Genomic DNA, 22200 nt, shown 5'->3' with positions numbered 1-22200 from the left:
GAGGAGCTGAGGGGCATCTACTGAGTCATACTGAAACACAGATCCAGAGACAAGATCTGGAGACCCAGCCAGAGAAACACAGATGTGATGTCCACCAGGCAGCCAGACAATTCGAGCTCTCTCGCCTACCTGGGAAGGTCTCACAGACCTCTTTCTCCTCTGCAGATAGTCCTGGAGAGCCAGTTCCCTCTCCACTCACCTCCTCCTCCCCTACCCCCTCCCTGCCCCACCAGTGAGAATGACATCAGCTCTGGCTGCCACTGTCCTCAGCCCTGCTGATGTACTCTCCCATGGGTGAAACAGAGGCCAATCACCTCTGCCCCACCCATTCATTCTCCAGTCCAGGAGCTGGGGCTTAGGCAAGCCAGCACCCTGGGGTGGGAGTGGGAGGAGGCTGTACCAGGAAAAAAGGGGGGGGGCGTGGGCACCAGGGGGAGGGAGAGGAACTGGAGAGGGGTACTGCGGAAGAGGGGCTACAGCACTAAATCACTCTGTTGAGGGGGCTCCCTCTCTGCTCAGTGGGGTGGGGAGATGATAGACATTTGGGGAGGAGGGAGAGAAGAATGGGAAATCGCCACATCTGGCAGGCAGGTGTCTGGCACTATTCAGGCTGTAGTCACTTTCCCAGCCAAAGGGGAGGAAGGGGGATGGGGGAGGAGGGGTTCCCAGGATCCCCTGGGGAAGAGGGAAAGGCTCACAAACAGAGACAGAGGCCCAGAATCAGACAGAAAGAGACCAAGGGAGGGAGACAGTCAGACCCTACTCCCCAGTCTCTGCTTCAGTCAGGGCTGGGAATGGGTTTGCTCACAGCCCTGAAAGGAAATTGTTGGCCAGAGGACTGGGTAGGCTGGGGAACTAGAGTTCCATTCCTAGTGGGGAACGGAGAAGGCAGGAAAAGTTCAAACCAGGCCAGGCTGGGGAAACAAGCTCAGAGAATTCCAAGTCTAAGAACTGGATAGAACACCATTCTCCACACCTGTCACTGAGCAGCAGCCCTCACCTCTCAGACTGACGTGGCCCACCCCCCAGCAGGGTCGATGCTGGGTGATGAGCAGGAAGATTAGGACAGCGATCTTAATTACTGAACACTGCTTTTCCCCCACCTCAGCGGGGCAAAGACAAAAATCCCTAGCCCTCAACCAGCTCCCTGTACCCTAACTCTCAATGCAGGACTGCAGGGTGCTATACCCAAGCATTTTTCTTTTTCTATCTGCTGAGGGTGACCCTGGGCCCAGTTGCCCCACAGTTGCTGAACTGAATTGTTAGGTTCTCAAAGAGCAGGCAAGACTGGACAACTGTAGGTTGGTTTCATGCCTTGATGCTGGAGAGGCTTCCCGCTCTGGTTGCCTTTCTTCCCTCATCCTTTCCTATCTCAGGTCCTAATGTAGTCTCTCTTGCCTAACCCCAGAATTACAGGCCTATCTCACGAGCAGTAGAGGTGACAGAGACCCTTCAGACTGTAGTGGAGAAGGGCTCCCCACGCTCCCCCTCTGCTTCAAATCCTGCAGAGGAAGGGGTAAAGAAAACCAAAGCATTCTCCTGTCGCCGCGGCAACCATAAAACCCCCAGCTAAATCCATCTTGTGAGCTCACCGCCCCATTAAGATTCAGGGCCAGGCTCCGCGCCAGCCCAGCCACATTCATTTGTGCGAAGAAAGGTGGAGGAGGGGGAGGGGAGCAGGCTCTGGAGGGACGGGGAAACGGCGAGGAGAGGTTATTTACACCACTGTCCTGACCTTCTGGAGCAGCACTGGCTCCGATAAATAACCCGCTCAGCGCCATTTCGGAGCGGGAGAGGGAGGTGCAGGGAGGGAGCCGGGGCTGCAGGCGGCCCCCACGCAGGTGCGCGTCTCCAGGTTACTAATGGCTGAGGCGGGAGCAGGCAGCTGGCTTCGGGGGTGGCGGGGTAGCACTCAGTTCCCTGGGACTCCCACTGAGAAAATACCATCCCTACCCCACCCCTGGCGCCAATTTCCAGGCGAGTGGCCAGGGAGATGCCAAGGAGGCAAAGAGCCCCGTAAATTAGGGATGGGGGTGGGGGGTAGAATGCTGGGGATTCTCTGAGGTGGGAGGGAAGAAATATTATAAGAGGGGGAGCAGGCGTGGGTGGGGGGGGGTGTTTAGAGGAATAGGAGCAGCTGCCAAGAAGAGAGGAAGAGGAATGGAAACATCACACAAAGGCAGTTTGGAAAAAGAAATGTTTTATTCCTCTTTGCGCAGAGCAGTATATGAAGGTGGCTATCATCCTGACTCCGTACACCTCTTACACAAAAATGCCCCCTCCAGGATGCCCAGTTATCGCCCCACTTGGAGAACTGGCAGTTAGTGGGTGGGGGCAGAACGCTAAATCTCAGGAAGGTTTCTTGCGACATTTTTGTGGGAAGTTTCGGGTCAAGGGGACAGATGACCCAACAGTGGGTGTCCCATCCTCCGTCTTCCTGGGGAAATCCAAATCCCAAAGGTCTTCTGAAGAAAGGCACCTCTCTCAGTGACCTAGGGAAGGGAAGCGCCCAGACCTACTGCCCGGATGTAAGGCTGAGGCAGAGAGAAGACAGCGTTCTCCCCGCAAGCAGCAGAGATCGCAGACCCAAGGCAGAGGAGTGAGGTGCGTGGGGGAGAGAGAAGGGGACTGAGAGAGCCCAGAGGCCCAAGTCATAAATTCCACCCTGTCCCCAGTTCTGAGCAGAAACTCTTCTTCCCAAGACTGGAATGGAGTTTTAGATCAGGGACTGGCTTTGCCCCAGAGCACAGACAGGGCAAGCCAGGCAGAGCTCGCACGGGTAGTGAAGGTGGAAAGTTAAGGTATCAGACCAAGAGACAGACACTCCCACACCGAACACTCACAGACCACAGCAGTTTTGAAGCTATAAGCCAGGATCAGGGTAAAAAATGCAGCTGTGTCTGAAATACAGAATTTTATAAGCCCTCTCCAATAATATTTAAATCACTGCTCCTTCCACTCTGTCCCCTGACTCCGAGCTGTTCCCAACCTTTTTTCCAAGGCTGGAGGCCTGGGCAGTAAGAAGGAATGGGAGAAAATACCAAGTCCAGCAAGCGGGGCTGTGGCTGAGACTTCATATGCCTCTCCCCACCCGCACTCCTTCTATAGAAAAGAATTCTCTCTCTCTCCCCTTGCTGGACATATGGACTGTTGGGATGGAGGCCGGGTAAAGGCAAAGGGAGGAAAACACTCAGCACATTCTTTCTCCTGCTTTGATCTGAAGTGTAGCTGCAGCAAAGGGCACAGAAGTGGAGGAGAAAATATGGGGGATAGGAGAGCATGGGAGCATAATCCAGTCGAGTAAGGAAGAGGGTGCTTCCCCTGCCCTGTGTCCAAATCTGCTGAGAGCTTTACCCCCAGGACTGCAAAAAAGAGTGAAAAGGAATGGGAAGCGTATATACGGGTTTGCGAGGGGGCAACCACAGACAGGATGGAGATTTAAGGATCCCTGTTATCCCCGAGATGACCCTGAGAGCATCAGTTGGGGGGCTGGATGAGAAGTCACAGCAGACATGTGGATTTTTTGAGGGGGTGAGAAGCCAGGAACAGTGGGGTCTTCACCGAAGGAGTGACCACTTGATCTGTTCTTTGGCTGACTGCAGCACCTGCAGGGACAAGGGTGGCATTGAGGGGCTTGCTGGGGGGATGGGGGTGGGGGGACGGGGCTCTCCTTCCCCTCACTTGCCTTCCCTGTCCTTAGAAGACTGGCAAATAGAAAATCCCCAAAGGTAGAGGGATGGGAAGAAGCTCTCTAAGGGCCTAGAGGACTATCAGTTTGGGAAATTCCAAAAAAATTCAAGTCCACTGGGGGGATGAAGAGAGAAGAGGTATACCTGGGAGGAAAGAAAAAACACTGGGGGTTACCGGACATATGTTAAAGCGGGGTGGCGGGGGGGGGGGAGAATTTTACCACATCCAGATGGACTTCTTGGAAAGAATTCCAAGTGGGTAGAAAACAGAATCCCTCCCTGGCCCCCCTCCGCATCAGGTAGACAATCTCTCTGCAAAGTAGCAAGATCGATCTGCAAAACCTGCATATTCTAGAATATGCATTTCCAGCTTAGCCCTCATTTGAATAATAAGAGAAAGACAGAGAGTGTGTGTGTGTGCATGCACACAGATCATCTGCTTAAGGCAAGCCTCTCCTGGGGAATAAATCACTGAATGAGGCATCAGGCAGGGAGGGTTTGAAGGGTACAGAGCAAGGCTGACAGCCTACTGCTCATAGGAAACGGATAGGAGTTGGAGTGGGGTAGGGAGCGGCGGGCTATATGAGCCCCAGTTTTCTGGACTAGGAGGGAGCCCAAGAAAATGTGTCTTCAGTCTCTAGTGTCCTGAATTCAGGCTTAGTGGGTTGGGGTGGAATACTATGCTAGTCCATCTGGAGAGGACGAAGGAAGAAAGTCATACCTGAGACACGGTCTGCTCCGTAAGGGGGACATCTTCTCCCTATGGCACAGAGAGACAAGCATTCAGCGTGGAAGAAAGCTGGAGTAAGACCTGACTGAGGCGGGACAATGGAGAAGGAAGAGGTGGTCCTTTAAACTGAAGCAAAGGGCACAGGCCCTAACCTTCTCAGTCCCTCCTAGGGACTAGTTAGTACAGCCACAGTTTTACTTGGCCAGAGGGACTGTTGAGCAAAAAAGGGTCATTTCATCCATCTTCTGATTTAAGGCAGGAGGACTTCTTAAAAGATTTATTCCATTCCAGGTAATCAGCAGGTTATCTGATCCTCAACTTGGGGATGGGAGACCAGATTCCCTAGTCAGAGAAGACCTTCCCTGAATATCAATATCGCTAGGGAGAGGATAAGGGGGAGCCCAGGGTAGTTTAATGGATCCCGCAAGGCCTGATGGGTAACGACAGCATGTTAATTTGAAGAAATAAACTGCTGCAACAGCAGCCTGAGAAGGGAAGGAGGGAGTTGGTGAACGGGTGTGGGGGGGGCGGACCTTCTCTCTTGCCACATAGAGACATACGTTACAGGAGAAGATTAAACTATGCAAATGGAGCCCACAGCAGTTAAGGGAGAAGATTTCCCATTACCCGGCACTGTCAGCCTTCACTCTGTGGAGGTCAGAGCCGGGACATTCTGTGAATGGAGAGACTGGCTTTGCTCAGGCATCTCTGCACCCTACAATTTGCTGTCAGGCTCTCTCTGCATCCAGCAGACTTGGAGCTTTCTCTGGTTAACTCAGAGGCCTCTTTCTGCTATCGCTAGCACCAAAGAGGACAGAGGTTCTGGCAAATAAGTACTTCCTGATGGAGAGGTACTGTTCTCAGTCCTAAAAGACTTAAAAAGACAAGGAAGACATTCCTCTGCCTCAGATAATCGGGATTCATCCCCACAGGAAGAAGCCAACCTCAAATTCCTTTATCGTTTAAGAACCATCAATATTAAAGTTCCCTTTATTTCATCGTTGATTTAATAAGTATGTATTAAATGTCCACTCTGTGCAGACTGTATGAGATGCTAGGTACCAGGTGAGGGGCAGAAATATATTCCTCTTGCTACCCTTCTTTGAGACAATGAGAATTTGAAAGGGAAGGAGACAGTATTCTACAAGTATGTATTCTACAAGCCCCAACCCTTAGATCATTAAGCAGGTCTGGCCCTGGAGGGTGAGTAGATGGGGGATGTAGGGGGGAGATAGTCCTGCTTACCCTTAACGCCACCCGGTGTACCACTTGCTGGGGATCGCTCTCCAGGATCACCCTGAAAAGACAAAGAAGAGACCATTGTTCACTCTGTCCTGAAGAACTAACTTACTGTGGGGAAACTGGTCACTCGGCCCACTTGCCTTCGGACAGGGGCGGTGGCCCCACCCCTCATCCCAGATCCAGGGAGGTCCAGAGAGGTCAGAGCACTCACCCTCCGTCTACGATTTCATCCACAGCCAAGAAGAGCCCCTCCATGTTCTCCAGTAGAGCTCGCTTTTCTACATTTTTCCTGAGTCCCCGAGAGAAGAGAAAACCCAGCCTGAGTGTGAAAGGGATCCTAGGACATTGTCTGAGCTGGGGAGCCTAAACTAGACCAACATATGTCTCCACGAACCACACAAAGAAGTAAATAAGAACTTTCTGGCTAACCCATTCTAACCCCCTTCCTACTCTTATTTGCTGAGTAACGATCAGGGATGCCAGGAAAGAGATTCAAAATATACATACAGTCAACTTCTGACTATTCAAGGGCTGACTTCCAGAGCTATTGTGTCTTTCCTACCTGCCATGACGCTGCTCACAACACTGCTCGTGAACACTGACATCAGTGGGTGGCAAAGAGGGAACACACGGAGCTAAAACTCAATCTGGAGGTGGCGGGAGGTGAGGAGGGGTTGAGTGCAAACTCTGTTTGTGCTCAAGCTCTGATAAGCCTTCCAAGCTTCTCTCTGCTCCCACCACTGGCTCCCCCAGCTCTACTCAGGCCTTGAAAAGAAGCCCAGCTAGGGGGCTGGGAACTGCCAGGGCCCGGCCTCCACCAGCCTCAGACCTGGTGGTTGGTGCATATGGCCAGTCACATCCGTCAGTTTGACTCTTTCACTAGATCACCGAAATGCAGTCTATTCCATCACCTGGCTAAGAAATAAATCATCCCCTTCCTGAGGAAATCTGAGCCATTCACCCTGCTGATTCTGTGGGGCTGAGAGAGCCTGCTGTTCTGCTCTGTCCGGATGGCTGTCTGTACTGAGTTCGCTTGGGAGCCCTGGATGTTTTCAGGAAAAGTATCTTGTATCTCTTCTATTGCCCATCTGCATGGGGAACAGAGGGCTGAAGGGGAGGTGGATGGGGAGGAGAGGGTAAAAGGCACATTCTTCCTGCTCTCTAGAAGGGAAAAACTAAGGGCCAGATGTGAAAAATTGTGAATGCTGCCTCCATTCCCAGGGTGCTGATGTTGCATCTGGGACATTTCCTAATGCTTGCCCCTTCTCTACCTCGAAAGTAAAGAATGAAGCCCCAGAAAGCACCTTGAGGGTGCTTGGAACTCTGACAGAGCCACTGCGGGATGCGAGAGTAGACACAGAGGCAAAGACTCTGCTCCCTCCCAGTCCCTTTGCTCAGGAGAATTATTCCACAGGAGTAACACACTCTCCCATCCAGTCCTCTCCATCAGTGCAAATTACTCTGAAATAATAAGCCCGACTTCTCAAGGTAAATCAACTCCCCAGAGCCTCTGCTCATCCCCCACAAATCCCTGGACCTGAAGAACAGTGACTGTCTCTCGCAAACAGATGTCAAGAATGGCCTGCTCACCTCAGCATCTGGCTCAATGAGTCGAAGAGGCAATTCAGAACAGCCATGAGCATCAGCTGTTTGGAGACAGAAGAAGCAGGACAATAAGGTTCAAGGCACTGAAAGCTGCTACCTGAAAACAAAGCCCTCTAACTCATTAAGCGTCAAAAGACACAGGCTTTCACAAAGGACCAACAGCATAAGGTGGAAGTGAGAGTAAAACAGGAAGAGGACCTGTGGCTTCCCACAGAAATAAATTCTGCTTCGTGAGCCCATAATTTTAGGTCTCTCTTTGACCAGACTGTTCACATAGAACTTTCCTGTCACAGTCTTCTTCATGTCTTTACCAACTGTATGTGTGTTACCCTATGTCTTCGGTAGAAAAATCATTAACCAAGCAATAGCTGAGGTCAGACTGTTGTCAAAAGAGAATGGACTTTGGAGTCAGACAGAACTGGGCTTAAATCCCAGCCGAGCCATTTCTAGATGTGTGACCCTGGGAAAGTTATCAGTTTGAACCACATGAAACTGCCACTTTTGTAGTCCAACAGTGGTCAAATGTAAGTAATTTCATATGGTTCCTCAAGGTTTAGTTTCCTCACCTATAAAACAAGGGCACTAATGCCCAAAACTCACAGAAGTGCTTTACGGTTTAAATAAAAATGTATTATACAAAGCACTTACAGCAATAAGAACTCAGGAAGAGTTGGTTCTCACCAACTTTGACTTTTGCGTCAAATAATGTAGGGGCTTATTTTTACCTATCTACTCTCCTAGAAGTTGTGACCTGAGGTAAATAGCTTTTCCTGAGTTTAGGAAGCAGGTTAGGACTACACCCACAGTCTTCAGAGAGCCACTCAGAACGTATGGCTTCGACGTGACCCACAATGTTACCTAACTGACCCAAACTCAGTCAGGTGTGGACCCTTCACAGCAGGAGCAAGCATCCGCTGAACCCTGACCACATCCCAGAAATCCATCTTAGAAACACTATCCAGGGAAGGCCATTGATATTATACGTTAGTACGTATCAAAACATAGATGGTGTGTCCCACATGGACACAGAAATCTGGGAAAGCTTCCATTCTAGGCTGATTCAGTTGCTCAGCCGTGTCTGTGAGGCTGACAGGGATCTCCGACAACTTCGTTAGCCAGTCAGACGCCAGAGGGACACAGGGACGTGGCAGTCCTAGGGCCCAGAACCAGTCACGAGGTCCTGCCTGGCGGTGGTTCAGGAGGGGAGAGCAGAGACAGCAAAGAGGGGTGGGGATCCTCACCTCATTTTCATAGGAGCTGCCGATCACATAGAAATAGAGATCGATGCTGCTTTTGTATACCACTGTGAGGCCTTCCAAGAGGGCAATTTCACCTGTGGGGGGAACAAAGGTGGAAACGGTGGGTGGCCTGAGACAAAGAAGTAGGAAAGAGGGAGTTACCATGAACTCCTGGTATCCAGCTGTGTGGGGCTAAGATGAGGCAGGTCTTAATGACCCCCAAAGACTGAAGTGGACCTGCTTTTTCTTTTCGGGTGGTAGCAGAGGGCGGCAAGTGTAAACTTGGGGGAGACTAAGTATCTTCTCCTCTAACTGCTCCTGCCCCCCAGCCACCAGTAGCCTTATTTCCCTTCTTGTATACGAGACAGGATACTAGTCAATTCTTCGGAGGTGAAAATGCAGAGCGGTCACCTTTACAGACTTCCATTTACCTGCCCTAATGGATGCGGTACAATAAGCAGAGCTGCAGTTAAATTTGTCAAGTGAGGCTCATAAATCCGGGGACTAGACAGGTAGCTAACAGCCAACCTTCTAGCACGGTATTCCCGCGTGAGGTACACTCACCTCCCCATTACATTTCTGAAGAGTTTATTATATGAGGGGAGGAGGAAGAAAGAGAAGAAGGAGGCAGAGTCATTTTGCCCTTTCTCCGCCACCCGCCGCCACCCCCTTCCCGCTGTGGCTCTCCCACTGCGGGGAGTAGTGAAAGGAAGACGACCTACTGTCAGTCCGGTGGGTCTTGTTGAAAATGTTCTTCTCAAAGGCCTTTTGCTCCTTGACACTGGGGTAGGTGTCGTCATAGTACTGGTCAGAGGGAAAGGAGATGGGTTGGATCATTAGAGCTGGGAGCCCAGAATGACTAGTGACTGTTTTGCCCTGCATCTTGGATTTCTCTCCTTCAAGGCGTGGGATGAGGGAGAAATACTGACACGAAGAAGGGAGAACTACAGAGGCAGGCAATGGGCAGTGAGTAATCGGATACAAAACAAGGTTTTTAAGGACCCTGCTACAAGCCACCCCGCCTCACCGTTCTCAGACTGTAAGGGCAAGAGGCCTAGAAGCCCTGTGACGAGGCTCTGCCCCGTCTGCATTCTAGGGCAGCAACCCTGAGGCCATTCCCAGGCGCCACCCCAGGTCAGGGAGCACTGCTAGAGAACACAAAAGGCACCAGGCTCTCACTGTGCGCAGCTGAGGAATGGGGAAGGGCTGCAAAAACCTCCTCTAAAGAAGGGCAAGCCCTGCCTGTGCTCTCCGATCTCCTGTATCTTAGCTTCCTTTGCAGCAAACTGAAAGAAGTGGGAGGCAAGCTAGCACACTGTGGAGCCCACTCCCAAGCTCTCCCTGGCGAGGGGGTGGAGATGCAGGCTGCTAAATCGCTCTGCTCTTTAGGGGCTAATCCGTTGCAGTCAGCTGAAGACCTGTAACAGGCCTGGCATTTAGTAACTGGATAACTGTTTCAAAAGGTGTCCTGCATAGTTACATCCAATTACAGGGAGGAACAGCTGGTGAATTCTAAACTAATCTCTACCTGCTGATTGATTTATGCTATGCTCGCCCAGAGTTAATCCACCAGGGACAGAAAAAATTTCTCCAGGAGGGACAGAATATGGAGGGAGAGGAGAGGGGTGTCCCTTCTCCTCTCTTTCAATAGATCCAAAGTTAGAAACATCCCATTGGGGAACTCAGGAGGTAACAAGCTTGGTGGTGACTGGAGACCTAGGACTGGAACACTGGAGCTGCAAGAGAATTCCCTGGAAAAACCCAGGCAGGATGATGAGGTAGAAGAGAAAGGGACAGGAGTGATGGGCATGGGCAGGCTGCTTCTAACATCTAGACACTGCTTTGTTCAGAAACCAAGGTTCCAAAGCTTTTTCCTGTTCTAATGTTGATGACAAAATCTAAGGATGCCAAGTAGGGAAGCAGGGCAACTAAGAGACAGGAGCAGTTTAGGTTTTATCTGGAGTAGTCAGAGGTAGATGGAAAAATTCTCAAAATTATATGTCGATGAATATAAGTTAATAGGGCCAGTCCCAAGATCCAAAGCTCAGAAAAAGTCTGTCTTTGCTCCTAAACTAATCTGAAAGGGAATCTCACCTTGGCAAAAAGTCGATCTCCATCATTGTCCAGAATCAGGATGGCTTTGACAGTATACAGGGAGGGCTCCTGAAGAGATATAACATACCTTCAGTCCTGAAGGCTCTTGCCACCATTAGCAAACCAGATACCTTCCCCTGGTCTCACTGGGGCTGCAAGGGGATACAGAGGTGCCTCTGTAGGTCCCCTTATCCCAACCTGGTTAGAGTTTGACACTTCCCACTGAGAATGACCAAGTGGTAAATGAACTGAATTGAGGGAGGGGACATTTCAACAAAGGACCCAAAGCGGCACCAGAGAAACAATTTCTATGAGCCAGACTCACAGAGGGCTTAATATTGGTATTTCCAAATATTATGCTACAGTTATTTTCCAAATTACTCTCCCTCCCCGGTCTCCCATGCACAGGTGGGTATGGAACGTGGAATGTAACCAGATTAATTAATAGGCATTGCACAAGGCTATATGAAAATAGCGTTGACTGCCCTAGTGTACTTGGAAGTTCCTGCAGTCCCGATGCAGTAGCAATGCAGAGGCATACAGAAAGCCTTCCCTAAACCACCCACACACTGAGCAGACGGAAACAAGCACGCATGCACACACACACTCACACACAGACACACCAGTTCTGAATGCAGCCCAGTGAGACATCCATCTTCCAAGACTTCCCCTAGGATCTCAACTCCTCTACTATACCCTGACGACCACCACTTAACTTGCCAAGACAAAAAGCAATCTGAATTTGTGGTCGTTAAGAAGCAGCAAGAAGAGGCTCTGTCTAAGAAACACTCTGGAGCCTGGAGACAAGGAGCAGGAGTGGAGTGTTCTTTCACTACCAAAAAGCAACCTTAGAGGAAACTGGCTCCCATAAAGAAATCAGGGACTTCTCTGGCAGTCCAGTGGTTAAGACTCCGTGCTTCCAGTGCAGGGGGCACGGGTTTGATCCTTGGTGGGGGAACTCAGACTCTGCATGCTGCATGGCATAGCCACAAAAAAAAGAAAAAGAAATCAGAGTCTCAGCCTTAACAGTTACACTAAAACTCAAAGCATATCACTTTGCAAAAGCTCCTTCACTCCTGCAACTTCCAGGGAACCAGCTAACAGGAAAGGAAGAAGAGGAAGGGAAGGGAGGCCGTGGGATGTGTACGGAAGGTGTTTGCAGGCTCACATTCCTTGACTTTCTCATCAGCATTACTTACCGTGGATATCCTTCTCCCGTGCTCTGAGACAAGGCTGTTGCTTTGCTACCTCCGTTTCCTGGCCCTACTTAGGAAACCCACAGCCTTCTCAGGGCCAAACATATTCTCCGAGCGTATGTTTAACAAAGACCCAAAGGTGATGAGGAAAGATTCACTGCCAAGGATCTGCAGCCTCTACAAAGGTAAACTATCCCATAAGGCTCCAGGAGGTTTATGGTTTGATGCAAAGAACCAACCTTAGCTCAAGGAGTTAAGAATGAGAGTAAAGGGAACCCAGTCTTCTGAGAACAGGGTGATAAAGAATGTAAGCTTTCTCCACTTGGATTCTTGAGGACAGAAATTTTTGTTTCTTTCACTGATTTATTACAAGTGTCCAGAAAAATGCCTGAAATATACTAAACTCAATATTTATTGAATGATTATGAGAATAAATGAAGTTTGAGAGTAAAGGAGAAATTTATTGATGCAGTAAGCATCTAGGGGATTCTCTTATAATTAGACATCCACGTACAGGTAGATTTTTTGGTGTGGCCATTTTGGGTGATATTACTACCGAGTCATCTTCCTCTGACAGACATTCCTTAAAGATGCCCATGCTACACACATTACTCTCTGGAACACTCTCTCAAACTAAGGGACTCTGTCAAGCAGAAGGATGTCCTCTAGAGTCTCATCTAAAAAGTCACAAATAAAGCAGCTTTCCTAACTCCTAATTCCCCACAGAAAGATCTTCCCATAAAGCAGGCTCAGTTCTATAGCAACTTGGATCCTCGATTCACCAACAGGGAGACAGTCATGGGAATGAGTTTTCTTAATAGAGGAAAAGAAGTCCATAAGGAAGGAATTAGAAGAAATCATTTTTCCCACAACATTTTCCCTGGAAATCTTTGGCTCTGTTTCGCTATCCGCATTCACAGCAACCTTAGAGAGCTTCCCAATGGCTGAAACCGGGCATTGATCTGGCACAGGTAACTCGTGCCTGCAGCCACAAAGTCTGGCATCTCTAGAAAGAATGGGATCCCAAAGCAAAGAAAACCCCTATGGCAGGACTTTCCTGGTGGTGTAGTAGTTAAGAATCTGCCTGCCGATGCAGGGGACACGGGTTCGAGCCCTGGTCCAGGAAGATCCCACATGACGCGGAGCAACTAAGCCTGTGCGCCACAACTACTGAGCCTGTGCTCCAGAGCCTGCGAGCCACAACTACTGAGCCTGTGTGCCACAACTGCTGAAGCCTGCGCGCCTAGAGCCCGTGCTCCGCAACAAGAGAAGCCACCGCAATGAGAAGCCTGCACACTGCAATGAGGAGCAGCCCCCGCTCGCCACAACTAGAGAAAGCCGGCGCGCAGCAACGAAGACCCAATGCAGCCAAAAAATTAGAAAACAAACAAACAAAAAACCCTTATGGCCACCAGCCAACTAGGACAGTCAGACAGTCCTCTGTGGCCAAGAGGGTGAGAGAGTGCCTAAAACAGCCGGCAAAGAGAGAGACAGATTCCTGGGTCCTGCTCCTGGTTCTTTTCACTGGCTTCCTAGAAGACGCAATCAAGGAAACCCCCAAAATAGAAACATGGATCTTCCTGGGAAGGATAAAATACAGGCAAAGGCAGGCAAGGAGAAGACCAGAAGGGACTGTAAGTATGAAAAGGGTAAGATGGCACTAGAGAAAAGGCTGGTCATTTCAAACTTCCAAAGAAATGACCACACTAAATAATGCTGAGAACTTAGGCAAGAGCTTAAATGCTGCTTTAATTCTCCACTCTGCTACAGCCAGAACTGGCAGCTTCTCCTTTACTTCTCCTGCCACCTCCTGACTGCAGCTGGTTCCACTTCAGCCTGGGGCCTTTACCTCTCAGGAGTAGGGAAGGCCTCGAGTTCCTCTCATATCATAAAACCAGCCAGTTTAAAGGGCCCAGAAGCCATCACTGATAATGTAATTTCATTTTAAGTTTTTTGCAAAGGGCAAGTTTATAAATAACTCCCAGCTCTTGAGAAATGGGCTTCCTGGACAATGGACTAAGCTTGACCTTGTAACACATTAAATGCTGATTACTGAGAAAGACTCTACAAGCTTAGGGCCATGTTCAAAGGATTTAAAAGGTCTATTCTTCCCTCCCATTCCCAAATGGGTAGCTGCTAGAAAGCTTTCGAGACAAAGTTCTGTGATGCACTGACTTTCAGAGAGCCACAGCCTGAGTGTATAACAGAACTTCACCTCAAATGCTAAAGGTGCCTGGAAATGATGTGCAGGCAGATTCGTTTTGGGGACGGTGGGTGGCTCGGATAGATTTTCATGTCCATTTTTATTATCAAGAAAACTAGACTGGACTCCTCAGGAGAGCTGAAACAACACCGAACAAGCAACGAGCCTGCTGCAAACAAGTCTTTTATCTCAATCAGGGGCTTCTGAAGCCTGGTGAAAAACATCAATATCTCCCAGCATCCCCTACCCTAGCACACAGAGGACTAGAAGGGAAGAGTCATTCCTCCTGCTGCCCCCTGTGGGCCTTCGGATGACCTGCAGCTTCCTCAGGACTATAGTCATTAGCAAAAATATTAAAAAGGCAGCTCTGGAGAAAAGCTCTCTATTTGTGTGTCTTGTAAGTCAAACTAGGAGAGATGGGCCCTGAAAAAGCACTGAATTAAGTCTATCCACAATGTATATAGTAAGAGGACACTCTGGGGTAAGATCATGATATGCCACCAGAAGAGGACTAGGGTAGTGTTTGGAGCAGGTAGACAGGATATTTGAGGCCTATGACTAATTATTTTATCTGATCCTTTGTGGGGGATGGAGGAGGAGGAGGGAGGGAGCCAAGAAGTCTTTGTGGAGTTAGAGGATGCTATCCACAAAGCTGAAAGGACACAAGTAAGAATCTGGTTGAGATTCCTAGAAAGTTCTTCATTCCCCACTTGCAATGGGTCTCCATCAACTAGAAACAAGATGCTCTTCCCTCAACCCGATTTATAAAGTAAAACCAAGAGAGTAAAAACTAGGAGAAATTTCTAGATACCACTCCCAGCTCCGCATGGCTAAGCAGGTATTTTGCTCCCTGATTCTGTGCCAATTTCTTTAAAATGAAAAGCTCCTCTGGGATTGAGGGCTCCGATTTGCCAGCCACAAGCCTGGGGACTTCAGATGAAAAGAAAAGAAGAATTAGGCAAAGGTTTTGCCAGAGAAGGGCAGCTTTCACATACTACCCAGGGGTTTGCTTAGATTCAGGCAGCACAGCTCAGGAAAGAATAGAAGCCACAGGTACCACAGAACATTACCCATCTGACCTGAGACCAAATATTGGTTATTAAGAGGAAACTGAACACAAGTCTTAGGAAGGAAGAACTGTTGGCAGGAAGAGCCACCCAGAAAGAACCTTCCTATCTGACACAGATACAAACCATGAAAGCACGGTCACCAGGAGTCTGCCACTACAGGAAAAAATGTCTCTAAACTCCTAAAATCCTTTATTATAGTCTGCATCAGCCATTAACTCAAGTTCTACCTTTCTCTGGGACTCAGCTTTCTCTTCAGTGAAATGAGAGGCCTGAGCTAGATCAGTTAAGGTTAATAACTTTTCTGAGTTACAGAAGACCCCCTTTGATAAGCTGACGAAATCTATGGACCTTGTTACCAGAAAAATACACATTCACAAATTTTTATGATTTCAAGGAGTTCATAGACCTAGGTTTAGAATTAAATGAGATTCTCTCTGAAGACAAAAAGACGGTGCAGGGAGGGGAGGGGAAAAAAAGGGGGGAAATGAGTGATACTTTTGTAAATCACCCCCTCTCCTCTGCCAGGCACCGAATAATGACTTCAATAAGTATGTGTGGGGCCTTCATAAATTAATAAATGATTGAGAAAACTAACACAGCCAGCAGGGGGAGCTAAGGTCAGCACCACACCCCTCCAGCTTTCAGTATTAAATTTCCCGGCCGTGGGACAGGCAGGACAAAGATAACCAGGCCCCAAGCTCTTCAGGAATGCGAAGTCTCAGGTCCTTTCTTAAAATTCCAAAAGCTTGTCTGCTAGAGAATTTTTTGCCCAGGGGGTCACACAGTCCCTAATTCTTCAACTATTCCGGAAATGAAAGAATTACAGAAATGAGGGACAAAGCGAGGCGAGGCACACTGCTGGGAAGAGATGAACTGAACAAGCAGAAATCCCAGTACTCCACACCTGAGGCCTGAGAGCAACATTAGAACCTCCTGCCTGCCCAGTCTGATAATCCAAGAGCTCTCATTTAAATATCATGCAGCAAAGGGAAAAATCAAATGGGGCTAGATCCATTTCTGATGAGTCCTTGCTCATGATTTGTATCATAATTTACTCCCCACCCCACCCTCCATCTGCTTCTGAAAACAAAAAGGTAGTCTCTGAAAGACTGAACTGACAGCCTCTGTGTTCATCTTTCAGTCTACCTGCTCCCCCAAATCAACCCCCGAGACAGAATTGCTATCCTCTCCCCTAGTTTCAGCCTCCCTCTACAAACTACACAAATAGTAGAAAAGGAGTTGGAGAAAATTGGTAGACAGAGCTGTCCAGGCCAACTGGCTGTGGATGGGGATATCTGCCTTAATAGTGGGAATATTAAAAAGCCAAAAAAGGAGATGTAGGCTTCATCTGCAGCATGTAAGACTTAGGTTACACAACAGGAAAGACTTCCTGAAGAGGTGAGGGTAGTCAAACACCAGAAGAGGTGACACAGGCTAGGGAATCTAAGGACAGGAGAACTCCTCTAATAATCTGATCTGAGGAAAAGCCTATTCTGTGCAGAATCAGCAGAGGCAGAATGTGAGAGGGCCCTTGCCAGTACAGATCTCTTATAATGTGCATGGACCCAACCTCCTAATCCAGCTTCATCAGCTGCCCATGGGCACTCTGCCTTCCATCTTCCTAATTACTCTAGCAGAAGTGGGTAGGTAGGCACTAATTCTTTACCCCTGCTCCATCCTTTATTTGCTTCTCTAGCTCCCCTTTCCATAACTAGCTTTCTTGTCAGTATCCTGACTCTAACCAAGTCACGTTGATGGAGTAAAGTAAAAAACAGTAGCAAGTATCTAGCTGAAAAAGACCCTAAATCTGCCACTACGCTCCCTCAAATATCTGGATAATTGCATTCATCCTCTGCCTCCCAGGGAAGACCTGGCTTTCTTCACACGGAGGCCCCCTCCTCCTCTTTTGACCGTGTGACAGCTCCCCCAGACCTCTGATATAATTTATACCTTGCCGGGGACCAACTCTTTCCCACCACTGTGAAGGAGAGGGAAAAAATATATATAAATACGTCGGAAATCTATAATGAGGTCTTCTTGGAGGGCAGGACATGGGGAGAGTTAGAAGCAGCGTCAATTGCTCTTTAGGGGTTTTAGTTCAAGCCGAGGTCTGCTTCCAGCAATCAACCATTAAAACAAGCCGGCCAGAGTAACAGCACAGTTTATTCTGATCATTTAATTTGAAGTGTCAATAAATTAAACTTCAATCAATTAAACTAGGTGTGCAATAACCCAGATGGACACCCCGACACCAACATAATCACAATAAAAATTTTTATGGTTGCCAGGGACCTCACCGGGGGCAGTGCTGGCACTGCTCGCGCCCTAGCTGAGAAATATATCTCCACAGTGCAGGAACGAGCAGGTTGCTTCTCCTAACGAAATGGACGGGCCAGGCACCGGCAAGGACGCAGCTGGGAGAGGGGCACAGGGGACTTGCCAGGAATGAGATGGGAGTGCTTTGGGGGCTTAATGTAATTGATACCTTTGCCCAGAGCAGGGGGAGGGGGCATTTAGGCCAAGTACCTCTACTGTTAGTGCCAAAAGAATTTAACAAAAGCCCCATTAAGATGATTCAGGAAGCAAAGGCCACAGAGCAATATCAACCTTTAAGAGTCATTGATGTATTCTGCAGTTTCTTCCTCCATATATACACATACTCTTGTGCACTCTGGATGCCCTGATTTTTGAATGAGGCTTAGAATTCAGGATCTGGTCATTGTTTTCAGATAGAAATTTATTAAGGGGACAGTAAGAAGTCTAGTCCACAAAGCACTGGAAAAGCACTCAGAAAGTGAATGCAGAGAGGATTAGGAAAAATGAAACCTATGAGGAAAGATGTAAGGATCTAGACTGCTAGAGTAATTCAGTTTTGAGGAAAAAAGGGTAAAGAGGAAGGGGATAAGTCATTATCTTTAAGATTCCATAGCTTATTAATGGAGAATGGTGACCTGCAGAGACCCCTCTCAATTCACAACTAAAAGAGAACCAGCAGAAGAGAGCAGGAAAGAGGAAGCTGCGTCCAAAGATGCGGGCTGGGGGAATTACTACCAAGCACTGGGAATGGAAGGAGATGAAAAGAGACCCTAGAAAGATCAGACAAATCTGCTTGAAAGGTAGGGCTGGACTGTTTAATTCAAGAAAGAAACCCACTGTAAAGTACCTAAATGAAGGGAACCTATTGGTATTTAGAAATTCCCATGATCAGATCAAATTTCAAACGATGGTTCTTCTTGCTCCCCTCTAGCTTACTCTTCCCTTCTTCATTTTCTTTCTTTTTTTTTTTTTTACTCTTCCCTTCTTCTAAACATCCTGTGGCTATGTGTCTTGTAGAGGTGAGGAGACAAGAATATGCTTTGATCAGGTTTCCCCAGAGGGCCAGCCAAACCAGGAAACAGAAATGTGAGAGGAGGAAGCCTAAAGGAACTTTAGAAGGTATCTGCCCTCTCTAAGGAGTGGTTTTTTAAATACTATCCAGGCACAGTAAACTCTTTAGCTCAGCAGAGAGCTAAGGTAAAATCCAGGGAATTCTTTATACTTTTCATAACAAAGATGGTGACCTAAGAACTGGGGGATGCCGCTGAGTACACAGAGCTGATGAGATAAAAAGGAACAGTAAGGAAGGGCGATTCTGAACCAGATGGAGCTAAATTTCGTGGGCCAGTATGTGAGGGTAGTGAGAAGAGAAATAAAAATTTAGGAAATACCACTTGATTCTCAACCACGGTCCCTCATCTGAATCAATGAGTACTGAAAATTATTTAAATACTATTTTGTCACTTCTCCCAAGGATAGTACAAAACTAGTGTCACTGTGTAAACAGAGAAGCTGATCCATTAAATACAATGATGCCTTAGGGCATTAGGGCTTAATTCTCCCCTGGAACTCCAGTTGAGAAGGGCTGGAATGGTGAGAAAGGTACATAAATTCTTAATTGGGGGCCCAAAATATATTGAAAATAGTAACAGTGCGCGCGCACACTAATGTTGGGAAGGGCTGACACAGAGGAAGGAAAATACTAATTTAATATCCTAAGAACTCTGGTGACCAGCACAAGAACTGATACCTATTGGTACTTTGTCCCCAACAAAAGCTTTATATAACTGATAGTTGAAAGTACAATTTGGCATACTGAAGACCTGGAAAGCCCATGATGAGATAACATCAGAGAGACACTCGGTCTGGGAGGATTAGGAGTCGAAAACTAATCCTAGTCTTGATTGTGCTTCCTTGAGGAAGCCCTCTGCCCTAAACCTTCGTTTCCCCTTACCCCATCGAACAGGTTCCTCATGACAAAGAATCAGTAAGTTTTCTAGAGCAAACTTCAAAGGTACCTGACCAGGTCAGCAAGGATCTGTGAATGCAGCATTTTAGGTATAGATTAAAATGGATATAAGGAAGAAGCAGGTTGAAAGACTTCACTGAGGAAGCAGAGACAAGAATTGAGGTAAGAGAAAATGTGAGAGACTTTCACATGTAACTCCCTCAGTTCAGCACTACACACAAATCCCTTGTTAAAAGGGCTCCTCGGGCTTCCCTAGTGGCGCAGTGGTTGGGAGTATGCCTGCCGATGCTGGGGACACGGGTTCGTGCCCCGGTCTGGGAGGATCCCACATGCCGCGGAGCGGCTGCGCCCATGAGCCATGGCCGCTGAGCCTGCACGTCTGGAGCCTGTGCTCCACAACGAGAGAGGCCACAGCGGTGAAAGGCCCGCGTACAGCAAAAAAAAAAAAAAAAAAAAAAAAAGGGCTCCTCAAGTAATAACGCCCTCATTCCTTTACCTCTAGGCAGGCTCCCTTTTAGTTTAGATCTAGGGGGCAGTCTAAAAATTTCTTAAACTTCCAAAGAAACTAATTCCCTAGAATTTATCCCAGTCTGTTAACTGGTTAAGAATACTGGTTAAGAATACTGGTTAATGGTGGGGGAGGGGTGGTGGTGGTGGTGGTGGGATGAATTGGGAGATTGGGATTGACATATATACACTAATATGTATGAAATAGATAACTAATAAGAACCTGCTGTATAAAAAAATAAATCAAATAAAATTCAACAATTAAAAAAAAGATATAATTCACATACCATTTACTCATTTAAAGTGTACAATTCAACTGTATTTAGTATATTCATAAAGTTATGCAACTCTCACCATAATCTAAGTTTAGAACATTTTTATCACCCCAAGGAAACCCCATACCCACTAGCAATCACTCCCCATCACTCTTCTCCCACTAGCACTAGGCAATTACTAATCTGTTTTCTGTCTCTACACATTTGCCTATTCTAGACATTTGCTATAAATGAAATCATATACTATGTGGTCTTTTGTAACTGGCTTCTTTCACTTAGCATGTTTTCAAGGTTATCCATGTTGTAGCGTGTATCAGTGCTTTATTTCTTTTTATTGCCAAATTGTATTCCATTGTATGGATATGCCACATTTTGTTTTTATCCATTCGGAAGGAGATGGACATTTGAGTTGTTTCCACTTGTTTAGCTATTGTGATAAAGCTGCTATAAATATTCATGTGCAAAAAAAAAATACTAGTTAACTGCTTGGTACAGAAAATGTCTTTAATAAGATTTTAAAGCTTTCTACCTAGACTTAACCAACCCATATGATGGGAAGGAATTATCCCTATCTTTGCCATTTTGAAAGAGGGGAATTGAAACCTGTTATTCTTTTTTACCTGATGAGGATCTGGATGTGTATATGTGAAGAGCTGAAGGAAAAAAAAAAGGCCTAGAGTTCAACTCAATTAAGGAAGGAGCTGGGAGCTAAATTCCTACACCCACATATATATATGTTAAAATCCCCAAATTGAAAAGAGGGGGGCGCTTTTTTGAGAGAAACACTCTGGTTCAGTTCTAAAGAAGGGGTAACAGTATTTTATTTTTTTGAACAAGCGAAAAGCATCATATGGACAGGAGACCAAAAAGGCGCCCTTTAGCCACCAAAATTCTTATATAACCAGAGGAATAGTTGGCATCCCAGGTCCTACAATAAGAATTCCCAAAGTTTAAATGAAGAGAGAAAAGGAGAACAGAATAAGGAGTCGAGAATAAGGAAAAATATTCCACAATCCATGCTGACTCTATCAGGTATTACAGAACTCTGATGGAATACTGATTCCTCATGATGACAAATCTACATAGTAGGAAGCCGAAGAAGAAAATAGTTTTTTTTAAAGGAATATGACGGAATTATCAACGGACAGTCACACTGACGACTATCAGGAGGAGCCTATGATGACAAACACCTGCACTCTATTCTGACAATTTGAGGCTAGTTTGGAGTTTTGGGGAAACTCAAATCAGGATATCATCCACAATGAACATAATCAGAGGCAATCTGAAGGACCCCAATCCAGTACGCTCATGATCCTATGTGTCCTAAGGACTCCATGTGCTCCCTTCAACTTTCCACTGAGTCTGCCCTCTCCCCGGCAGAGCTTCCTACTCTAAACCGAGGCTTTAGCTCCTGCGCTAGGCCACACGCTTATTCCAGGGACCGGCAGAACGTTCGGACCCTGAGGATTACCCGGAACTCCCCTTTCTACGCCCTCCTACTCAGGCTGAACCCCGACTCCCGGCCCCTCTGGACATCGCAGCATCTCGGCCGCCCCTCCAGCTCCTACCAAAATCAGCGCCTCCATCTTGCCCCGCCGCTGGTGCCGACGTGGAGCCGCAGAAACAACGCCGCCGCTGATTGGCCCTAAATCCTCATTAGATCCCGCCCAGAATGAGGGTTATTGGGCTACCAGGTGTCAGCTATTACTATATTGACCAATCAGTGTACTAGTTTACTTAACGGAAGCAAGTTGTCCAGCCAGAAGGCGCAGATATTTGATTGTCAGTTTAAACACTCAATAAAACAACAAAACCTCACTAACGAATGGGGCGGGAGGGTCAGTGGGGCGGGGTTGTTTCCATGGGGAACAGAGGAAGCGATTATTAATTTTCAATTGGCCGGGCTGAGGGCATATGACATCGTCGGCCGGATTTAGCAACTTTAATTCGCACTCCCTTTAGGGAGCGCTGTGTCTCTTTATGACTTAACACATGTAGCTCTCGACGGAATCCTACCCTAATCCCCATTCCAGGGTCTCCATTAGGTCCCTGATGTCCACGGTTGC

At 47.5% G+C, this 22200-nt stretch overlaps 1 protein-coding gene across 2 annotated transcripts; it reads right to left on the bottom strand.

The window, feature by feature from the left end:
- Window positions 1-2183: 2183 nt before the first annotated feature.
- COPZ1 (COPI coat complex subunit zeta 1) lies at window positions 2184-21783 on the bottom strand. 2 transcript variants are annotated; one of them, XM_059081521.2, is made up of 9 exons: window positions 21703-21783; window positions 10599-10667; window positions 9227-9308; window positions 8508-8599; window positions 7252-7307; window positions 5873-5950; window positions 5665-5716; window positions 4411-4449; window positions 2184-3605 (listed from the first exon to the last, which is right to left on the bottom strand). In XM_059081521.2, the coding sequence occupies exons 1-9, from the start codon at window positions 21718-21720 to the stop codon at window positions 3558-3560; spliced, it is 534 nt and encodes a 177-aa protein (XP_058937504.1). In that variant the 5' UTR covers window positions 21721-21783; the 3' UTR covers window positions 2184-3557. The 2 variants fall into 2 exon arrangements, with proteins under 2 accessions (XP_058937504.1, XP_058937503.1); XM_059081520.2 differs by having other exon boundaries at window positions 2184-3833; window positions 21703-21756.
- Between the last annotated feature and the right edge of the window lie 417 nt (window positions 21784-22200).

This window comes from Kogia breviceps, chromosome 12 (assembly GCF_026419965.1).
Source record: "Kogia breviceps isolate mKogBre1 chromosome 12, mKogBre1 haplotype 1, whole genome shotgun sequence".
NCBI classification, from domain to species: Eukaryota; Metazoa; Chordata; class Mammalia; order Artiodactyla; family Physeteridae; genus Kogia; species Kogia breviceps.
This window is presented reverse-complemented; position numbering and strand designations above follow the sequence as displayed.

Bases quoted from the DNA above. Each gene is read 5' to 3' on its own strand.
- COPZ1 (XM_059081520.2), bottom strand. The intron at 8,600-9,226 runs GTAGGTCGTCTT...TTCCCCCCACAG, and splicing joins CAAGACCCACCGGACTGACA to GTGAAATTGCCCTCTTGGAA. The intron at 4,450-5,664 runs GTAAGCAGGACT...TCTGTGCCATAG, and splicing joins TACACCGGGTGGCGTTAAGG to GGAGAAGATGTCCCCCTTAC.